At 64.5% G+C, this 9,066-nt stretch overlaps 1 protein-coding gene across 1 annotated transcript; it reads right to left on the bottom strand.

Moving 5' to 3' along the window:
- Nucleotides 1-364: 364 nt before the first annotated feature.
- Nucleotides 365-6,341, bottom strand: TEKT4 (tektin 4). The gene is made up of 6 exons (XM_070411611.1): nt 5,780-6,341; nt 3,613-3,683; nt 3,076-3,219; nt 2,243-2,465; nt 1,474-1,628; nt 365-681 (listed from the first exon to the last, which is right to left on the bottom strand). The coding sequence occupies exons 1-6, from the start codon at nt 6,311-6,313 to the stop codon at nt 465-467; spliced, it is 1,344 nt and encodes a 447-aa protein (XP_070267712.1). The 5' UTR covers nt 6,314-6,341; the 3' UTR covers nt 365-464.
- Nucleotides 6,342-9,066: the final 2,725 nt, after the last annotated feature.

Raw genomic sequence — 9,066 nt, 5'->3', positions numbered from 1 at the left:
CGGTTCACCTCCCAGTAAACGAGGGGAGAGCCAGCCGGCCTCAGCACGACAGCATCCTGGCCCGTGGGGGACAAAGAGCAGGTTACTGTGGCAGTGACCAGAGGCTGTGACGAGAGGTGTGGCTTCCCTGGGAGGAGAGGTGACCCTTCTCAGAGGCACCCTGCAGGTGGCCCTGGTGGGCAGAGAAACCATCTGGGCCTGGGCTCGGGCTGGGAGCCGGGGAGGGGCCTGGCCTCACGTGGTCCGCTGGAGTGACGAGGTGGAGCCCTCCTTGGCTGACCCCTCTCCACGGGTGTAACCGAGCGTGCCCTGGGCGTGAGGAACTGACTTCGGGAAGGCTCCCCTCTGAGCCCCAGGCCACAAGTAGAAAGCAAACGCGCTCTTTATTTGAGGGGCGGGGGACGGGTCCCTGCCCGAATCCGGCCAAGGACAGTTGGGGGGCTGTGCCGTGGCGCCAGCCCTGGTCACTGGTAGCCAGCCAGTCGGAGGATGGTGGGGTAGTGGGCACGGTGGGCCATGCACTTCTGGCTGTCAATAAAGATGCTGTTGGTTTTGACAGCGATGTCCTTCTCCAGGCTCATGCGCGTGTCCTCCAGGTTGCGCAGCGACTGCTCCGCTTCTAGAAGCTTCTCCTTCAGTGCTGAGAGGGACCTGTTCAGCTCCTCTACCTCACTCACCAGCCTAGGGGATTTGGTGGAAGGAGGTATGAGCTTGGCTGGCACCAGAACACCAGGCCTTTGGGCTGGGAGGGGCAGGACCTGAGAGTCAAAGGCTGGAAACCCTGGCGAGCGGTCCTGGCCCAGATGCTCGGCCATAAAAGGACCTCAAAGGCCCTAAACGTTAGCCCACACGCTGAGCTGGGGCGTGGGCTGGGGCCAGGGCTCTGTGAGAGGCCCGAAGGCTCTCCGAGGCTCCTCTTCCTGGGGTTTGGAAGCAGGACGGACCCTTGGAGCAGAGTGAAGCCCCCAGTTTTCTGAACAAAATCAAAAAGCAGGGAGGGAGGAATAGCAAGGCGGGTGGGGTGGGGGTGGTTTTACTCACAAGGGCAGCTCAGTAAGTTAGAAAAACAAAAGACATGGTCTCACTCATGGCCCCAGCCCAGGACGAGGGCCCACTGTGGACTGGTCTGCGAGGCAGGACTCAGCCGCTGAGACCCCGAGATTCCTCCCTGGGAAGATCGCTCAGCACCGGGTGAAGGGGGAAGTGCCCCGCGGTCCCTGGCACTCGAAGTCCTGACACAGTGCCCCTCCGTGGCCCATGCAGTGTCCAGCTGTGCTGGGAGGGGGTGGGGTGTGCAAATGTCTGCGTGTGTGAGCCGTGCCCGTGTGAGACCCCAGTGTCTCCTCAACTCATCTACGGGTCTGTGTGCATAGGGAAGGGGTGTTCATGGGGGTCCCAGAGGCTGGGGGGGGGGCCTGGGCAGCGCCAGGGGTGGGGGTAGGGGTGGGCATCTGGCTCTCCCCAGGATCCCACCTGAACTGGGCGGTATCGCGGCACAGCTCCACGTTGGGCCTCTGCGAGCGCTGGTACAGGCGGGTCTGCGCCACCTTCAGAGGCACCTCCTTGTCCCGGATGGCCTGCTTCAGCTCGGCAATGTTGTGCTCCTGGTCTGCGATCTCCCGAAGCGTCTGCACACAAGACAGTCCCCATGGGTCCCGGGCAAGGCAGGCTGCCAGCAGGGGCCTGGCCTCGTCCCTGAGCCCTGGGGCTGCCAGCGAGTGGCCTGTCCACTGGCTCTGGAGGAGGCGTGGAGGCGGGGGGTGGGGGGGGCGTGCACAGCTCCCTTGGCCCCCCACAAGGGCACCCAGCGGGGTGAGACAGCAAAGCTGGTGGTCAACAACCAGAGAGACTTGGAAGCAGCAAAAGCCACCCTAACAGCCGGGGTCAGAGCCCTGCCGGGCCCAGCCCACCTCCTCCCATCTCTCCCGCTCGCACCTGGCCGTCCCTCCTGGTTAGTCACTCAGGTGGCAGTGCCGGTCGGCAAACACCCGCGCCACCTGGGTTTCCATTGGCTTTAGGAGGGTGCAGGAAGGGGGGGAGGCCCCGCCTCTGGGGTCCCTCAGGATGGAGGGGCAGAGGAGGGGCAGGGTGCGGGGGCCAGGCCGGGTCCTGACCAGAGCATAGTGGCCAGGGGTGGCGGAAGAGGCGGGGCACAGGAGCCTGGTCTCTCTCTGGCTATAGGCACCCAGACCCCAGGGCTGTCCTGGACCGGCCTGGGTGTGGCTGGGGCGCATTGGCGCACCTTGTTCAGGTGATGCTCCAGCTTGTGGCGCGAGTCCTCCAGCTCCTCCAGGCGGCGCCCGAAGGCCAGGTTCACCGAGTCGCACTGCAGCCGCAGGTCCTCGGAGGTGTCCCTCAGGATGCAGTCAATGAGGCCCCGCAGGTTGAAGGAGGCCAGGCGCTCCCGTTCGGCGCGCTGCAGGTTTTCCTGTGTGAACCTGGCCCAGGTCTCTGGCGTGGAGGCGCTGTGGGCGGGGAGCGGGTGGAGCAGGGGTCGGTGGGAGCACCTGCCAGCGCTCTGGGCCCCATCAGGCTCTCCTTGCGCCCCGGTTCCCGCGCCCCATACCATCCTGCGCCTCCAGCGACCACTACCCCGGCTCTGACAGGCGCCCTCTGCTGCACCCAGCGCCTTGTGCCTCCCCCACACCTCCCACCCCAACCCCTCCCCACGGGCTGGGCTAGGATAGGCGGTGGTCTCGCGCTCCCTACTGGCCGCTCTCGGAGCTGCAGACCAGTTGTCCTTGTCCTTGAGTTTCCCGGGCTTCCCCTGACCCCCCCACCTCCCACCCTTGCACCTCGGCCCCGCCCACCCCACTCCACCCCTGGTCCCTCTCCCTCCCCAGCCCCTCGGCCCCTCTGGTGCCTGTGTGATGCTGAGCACTTGGGCAGGAGACCTGACCGAAGCCCATCCCCAGAAGCAGAGCTGCAGGCTCTATGGTGAGGGCCTCAGGGCCAGGGCGAGGGGGGGAGGGAGGGGGCTGGGAGGACCCCCAGGAGCCAGACGGGATGAGGGGAGCAGGGAGGACAAGGGTGTGGGGACAGGGTATTTGTGCGAAGGGGAACTGGGATGCCCACCTCTCCTCGAACTTAGTGGAGTGCGGGTGGAACTGCACCTCCGTGCTCTGGTTGTTGTATAGGGCACAGGTCTCGTCGATGTTGTAGGCCTCCACCTTGTCAGACCAGTCCATCTCGCACAGCTCCTTGTGCTCCCGGTTCATCCTGGGGGCAGCGGGCAGGGCTTGAATATGCGCAGAGGGGGGAGCTGGGCCTACTGGGGCACTGGGCAGGGCAACCCCCAAACAGCAGGCACACCTCATCTGCCCAGCGTAGGGTCCTCAGGACACAGAGGCCACCGAGCCAGCAGCGTCCAAGAGCAGCTGCCCCTCCTCCCCAGGATGCTGGCCGGGGCCACATGGACACCCAGGTTCCCCGGGCCGTGCAGGAATCCGCTACTCCCCCATCACCTGGTGCCCCGCCAGCCTGCACTCCTGGCTGTGACCAGGGACAAGGCCCCGCCTCGCTGAGCCTCAGGGCCTGGTAACCCTGACTTCCTGCCCAAAGCCAGCCTGAGGGGTGGGGGGCCAGGGGTCACCCCGGGGGCTGGAGACCCACCTGATCTGGTTCACAGCCTGCATGATGGTCCTTTTCAGCAGCTCCTGAATGTTCCGGATGAGCTCAGCCTCCTGGGGGAGAAGACCCCGTCCCTGGTGAAGATCTGCTGACGGCAGGGCTGCAGGGCTGCTGTGGGCCCGCAGTCAACCTCTTAGAGGCCCAGGAGGGGCTGAGATTTAGGGTGACACCCAGGGGAGCTTGGGGCTCAGCTGGCACTTGACCCCTGGCTGAGCGGCCTTGGCCTTGGGCCTTGTTGACCCCCGCTCTCTTTTCTGGAAAATGGGGCATGAACCCCATTCTTCCTCATAAGGTTTATTCTGGGCTGTTGACCATTCTAGTTGGTGCACTGTGTGGGCACCAGCACCTCTAGGCTCTGAGGGCTGTCCCTGCAGCCTGCCCAGGGCATTGAGGGCAGCAGCCCCTGGACAGCCAGGCCGACAGCCTCTTCGGACGAGGAGCCCTCCTGAGTGGGGACTCCCCTTGGGGCCACGGCAGAGAGCGGCCCCCAGGATGCTGGCCAGGGCCACATGGACACCCAGAACGCAGGGGGTTCCCTGCCTCTCTTTGTGCTGCCTCCACTGCTTCATTTTCTATAGACAAACAGCTCTTTCCCCTCATTTGAAGTTTCGCCTCCATTCGCGCACTTAACCCACGTGTGTCCGGGTCTGTCCCCTGGTCTGTGTCCCTCTTTGTGCCACGCTCGTAGGTCCACGCAGTAGTGGGCCAGTGGCCTTGGCTCAAGACAGAGGGGCCACGTCCTGAGACTTGGGAGGTTCTTGAGCAGCTGAGTGTGAGGGGGCAGTTGTGGGGGGGGCAGAGAAGGGGGTTGGCAACCTGGGGGAGGGCAGGAAGGTGACAAAAGGGACTCAGGTTTTGGCCTGAGCTTGGGGGGATGGCGCAGGGCAGTGGTCAGCAAACTGTGGCTCGAGAGCCACATGCGGCTTTTTGGCCCCTTGAGTGTGGCTCTTCCACAAAATACAACGTGCGGGCGTGCACATATAGTGCGATTGAAACTTCGTGGCCCATGTGCAGAGGTTGGTATTTTGTGGAAGAGCCACAGTCAAGGGGCCAAAGAGCCACATGTGGCTCGTGAGCCGAGGTTTGCCGACCACTGGTGCAGGGGATGCCTTGAGCCTCTGGGGCAGCTGTGTGTCTCTGAATCCCTCACGCATGCCCACATCTTGTTCATAGGTGTGGGAACTGCTCCCCCAGGATCAGGCTCCTGGACTGATTCTTCTTATGGGGCCGCCCTAGGACAGGTCCTGCCGGGTTGAGGGTGGGGATCCTTGCGGAATAAAGGTAGCCTCCCCCCTTTTCTCGCCCCATCAGAACACAATCCTGGCTGGTGCCTGGGTTCCCACCACACGTGTCCTGGGGGAGGGCGCTCAGCCTCCTGGGGCCCAGGGCCAGGCTTCATTTGCATGACCAGGGTGATCCAAGGGGCTGCCCAGCAGGCACCAGAAGTTGAGGTAACCAAGGGATCATTCAGCGGTTCGCATTCTCCAATCTCAGACAGCTGCCCCCAGGACTCACCCTAGGCCCCTCCCCGTACTCGGGGTGTATGGTATGTAGAGGGATGTCAGGGCTGGTGAGGTGGACTGGCTGGGCCTCTCCCTGCCTCTGCAGCCTCTGCCTGTTCCATCCACAGGTAACGACCCCAGCACATATCTTAGGTATAAATCCTGCCACAGCGTGGGCCCTGTCTACCCCCAGTGTGACCAATAATTGGGGGTAGAACTGCAGGGGCCTGGACACGAGATTGGGACAAGTTTCCGCCCCAGCCCTCGGATGTGTTTGAGCCCCCACACTGGGGCTCCCAGGCCACAGTGCCCCCAACCCAGCATGTCTGGGCTGTGGTGCCCCAAGCCTACCGTGGGAAGGTCAGACCAGACATACACCTGGTAGGAGGGACAATACCTCTCTCCAGGGCCGCACCCTGACCCGCCCCCAGCCCAGGCTGCCCCAGCACCCAGTCAGTTCTAGTCCCGACCTAGTCCCAGCTTCTCTGTGCCTGTGTGTGCAGAGGGGCACGGGCACCAAGGCCTCTGCCAGCCCGTGTGATGGGGATACACCTGTATCCACCACCAGGCTCTATGCAGGTCCTTCTCCTGGCAGAAAGGTGAGGTTGGCCCAGGAGCGGGTCCCCGAGAGCCCGAGGGGTTCACACCTTCAGCAGCTCCATCTCCACAAAGTCGCGAACGAGGTCGGGGTGCTGGCGGCGCTCGCGGCACTGCAGGTTGTCGGTGGCGATGGAGAAGGGCACCCCTGTGGCGTCCAGGGCGCGCTCCAGCCGCAGCTTCTGGGCCAGCATCAGGTCAGTCTCCGCCACCAGCTCGCCCACCTCCCGCTGCAGCTCCGACTTCCAGCAGTGCATGTCCTGCAGGCGCTCGCCCACCTTCCGGGTGGAGTCCTCCTGCGTGCGCTGCGCCAGGGCCCCTGTCTCCGCAGCCAGCTGCCTGCTCTCATGGCGCTGCCGCTCCGACTGGTCGCGGTCGGCAAAGGCCTGGTGGTAACTGGCATAGCTGTTCTGGAACCACTCGTCCACCAGGTACTTGGCGGTGCGGAAGCCAGCAGTGGCCAGGCCTGCGGACGAGTGGGCACCTGTGTTGCGGGCCACATCGTACAGCTTGGGGGGCAGCTCGCACGCCGGCACTGTCTGCGGGGCAGGCTGCTTGGTCAGGAGCACGTCCGTCTGAGCCATGGTGCCACTGGCCTGGCCACGGGTGGGTGGGTAGGGCACCTGGCACGGTCAGCAGAGCAGCTCTGGCCACTCTGTCCCCAGAGCAGGATGTCTCCAGGTCTCCTGGTGACAGTTAAATGCCAAGCCCTCCTGTTGCTGGGCAACAGGGACCCACCCCCAACAGTCCTCTTAAAGGGCCAGGCAGGTCCTAACCCCACCCATCCGGGCTGGCATCTGTCAGAGGAGGCATTGTGCCTGGGGCCGGGCCTGTCAGCTCCTGCTTGTCTCGCCTGTCCCCGTGGGATCTCGCTCTGTGTAAGTGTCTTCAATGGGGAGTTGAATTCAGCCTCCATGGTGCCTGGAATCAGATTCCCACATCTGCCCCACAGGTCCTGCCCTGGGGACAGTACACCCAGGCCACCCAGGGGTATGGTTGAGGCCTGGGAGGGGGGCAAGCTGTATGCCCAGTGTGGGGCACAAACCCCCCTTATCCCCGTGCTGGGTGGAGAGTTCCAATGCGGGGGTGATGCCCCACATGGGCAGCAGAGGGCGCCATTGGCTTAAAATGCCATGTGAGGGGCAGCCAGTGCCTCTTGGGTTCACCTCTGCCAGCCCAACACTCTGGCCTGGATGGCCCCTCACCCCTCCACCCCTTGGCTCCTCCCACGGGACCTCTGCCCCCCCGCCCCCCCCGCCCCCCGCCCCCCCCGCCCCCCCCCCCCTCAGTCCTCTTCTCCGGACATCCCACTCCCAGCATAACCTGCAGAAGCCCTGTCCCTCCACCATCCTGCCCCTGTCCCACCCCCACTAGGGCCCCAGGAGCCCCAGGACCTCCTCAGATACACCAGCCTGGCTCCTGTGGCTTCGGCTTCGCTTGGAGGTGCCTCCTCCCCAGGCCCTGACCTCGGCACGGGCACCCCTCACTGTGCTGATGGCCTTTAAACCTCGCAGAGTAGAGCAGTTGCTTCATACATGTGGTGTTGGGGAACCAGAGCCTGAGGCTCTCCCAATCCCCCCCGCCCCCCAGAGCCAGTCTGCCCTTGCGGGCAGCTCAGGGGCCCCTCAGGGCTGATGTGGCCTGAGGAATGCCTTCAAGCTTCTCTGTGCCTCGGTTTCCCCAGGGGCAGTGGACACACCGGGCCCACTCAGGGTGGGACCACTGGCCACCTCTGATCTAGAACCGGCTTTTCACACAGACCCTTTTCCCTGGGAGCCCTCTAGGAACCTCTAGAACACATGGGCTGGAGCAGAGCTCAGTGCCTTAGGAATGACCCTGGGCCGGCAGGGTGGCGGGTGGGGGGCGATAGCAGTTCCAGAACCATTTGTCCACCAGGTACTTGGCTGTACGGAAGCCGGCTGTGGCCAGGCCTGAGGACAGGAGTGCCCACCAGGGCCTGAAGAACTGGCCAGAGGCTGCCCCGGCCTCTACCCTGAGCTCCAGAGGACGTCTTGCAGACCCGGCCCAGGGCCAGTTGGGAAGTGGCTGCAGGGCCAGGGACCCCAGCCTGGAGCAGGGCTGCCACACGGGGGAATGGTGGTGGCCCTGCCCCCAGCCAGCGCTGAGGCTCCTGCAGCCATCCTGGCGGGCCTGTGGGTCAGCCCAGCCCCCCTGATCCCACCTTGCTTTATCCCTGGTCCAGAAATTGCGAGATGGGGAGACAGGAGCTTGTCCCTTCTCAGCATCACAGCCTCCGGCACTCCCCCCCCGTCCCGGTGGGCATAACGGGCCCCAGGTCACAGGTGGGAAGGCGGAGGGGCCCCGCGGGACCCCAAGGCACTGGAGCAGCGACCTGGCCATCTGGCCTCCCGGACCCCCAGCTGTGCCTCCCCGACGTCCCAGCTGGAATGAAAACTCAAGGAGCTCTCTGGTCTCTGCACAGATGCACCTGCCGAGGCCGGGCCGAGCACGTCCCTGGCTGCCTCCCTCGGGGCCAGTGGAACATTTTAATAACAGGAGGATTGGAAGTGGCTCAGACAGCTCTGAGCTGGGCATTGTCGCAGCAGATGCTGGGTGTCTGAGAAGCCAAGGAGCAGGAAGGGAAGGGGCTGCCCCCACATGCAGGAGCCCAGAGAAGGGACAGGAGGCAGGAGCACAGGCTCAGCTGAGGGATGCTCAGGAGGGCTTCCTGGAGGAAGGGTCCCCTCCACCGAAGCTTGAAGAGCACACAGTCCAGCCTGGGTGTAGAGCACCTTCAAGACCGTGGGGAAGAGGGGAGGTGTGTGCAGCTCCTGGTCCCAAGGCAGCTGTGGGGGCCCCCACAGCTGGGGAGGTGTCAGGCGTGGGAGGGCCAATGGGGAGACAGAGGACGTGAGTGTGGGCAGGAAGGCTAGGCAGGGCGTGAGGAAGCAGTCAGAGGCCTGGCCCCCAGCCCAGGTGGGAGGGAAGCTGAGGGGGCCTGAGGACTGGCTCTCAGCTCCCGAGCCTGTGCCCCCGGGCAGTGGGCAGAAGGTGGGGACTAAGGACCACTGACGCTCTCCTGTCCACCCCTCACCCAGGGAGGGCATCACACGTGTGACTCACTCAGTTCATCTGCCAGGAAGTGGGTACTCTGTGTGGCTCCCGGGCAGCTATGTCCTCCTCCAGGACTTGGTGAGGGGCAGGGGGCTCTGCCCAGTCCCAGGCAGCTGCCAACGCCTTGGTCCGCTCACTCAAGATGTCCCCAAGCCTGTGGCTGGGCTCTGGGGTCTGTGACAAGGACAGCAGATCTGGACAGCAGCACCGGGGGCTGTGTGGCACGGAGCCTTCCGTGTGTGCAGCTCCTGGCGTGGCCGCC

Source organism: Myotis yumanensis, unplaced genomic scaffold (assembly GCF_028538775.1).
Source record: "Myotis yumanensis isolate MYYU_CA2020_CCGP unplaced genomic scaffold, mMyoYum1.0.hap1 SCAF_4, whole genome shotgun sequence".
NCBI classification, from domain to species: Eukaryota; Metazoa; Chordata; class Mammalia; order Chiroptera; family Vespertilionidae; genus Myotis; species Myotis yumanensis.
Note: the sequence above shows the minus strand (reverse complement) of the source record. Positions and strands in the feature narration are given on the sequence as shown.

Coding starts and splice junctions, on each gene's coding strand:
- TEKT4 (XM_070411611.1), bottom strand. CDS start 6,313: ATGGCTCAGACGGACGTGCTCCTGACCAAGCAGCCTGCCCCGCAGACA. Junction 3,684..5,779: donor TGGAGATGGAGCTGCTGAAG/GTGTGAACCCCT, acceptor CTTCTCCCCCAG/GAGGCTGAGCTCATCCGGAA. Junction 682..1,473: donor CGCGATACCGCCCAGTTCAG/GTGGGATCCTGG, acceptor CAAATCCCCTAG/GCTGGTGAGTGAGGTAGAGG.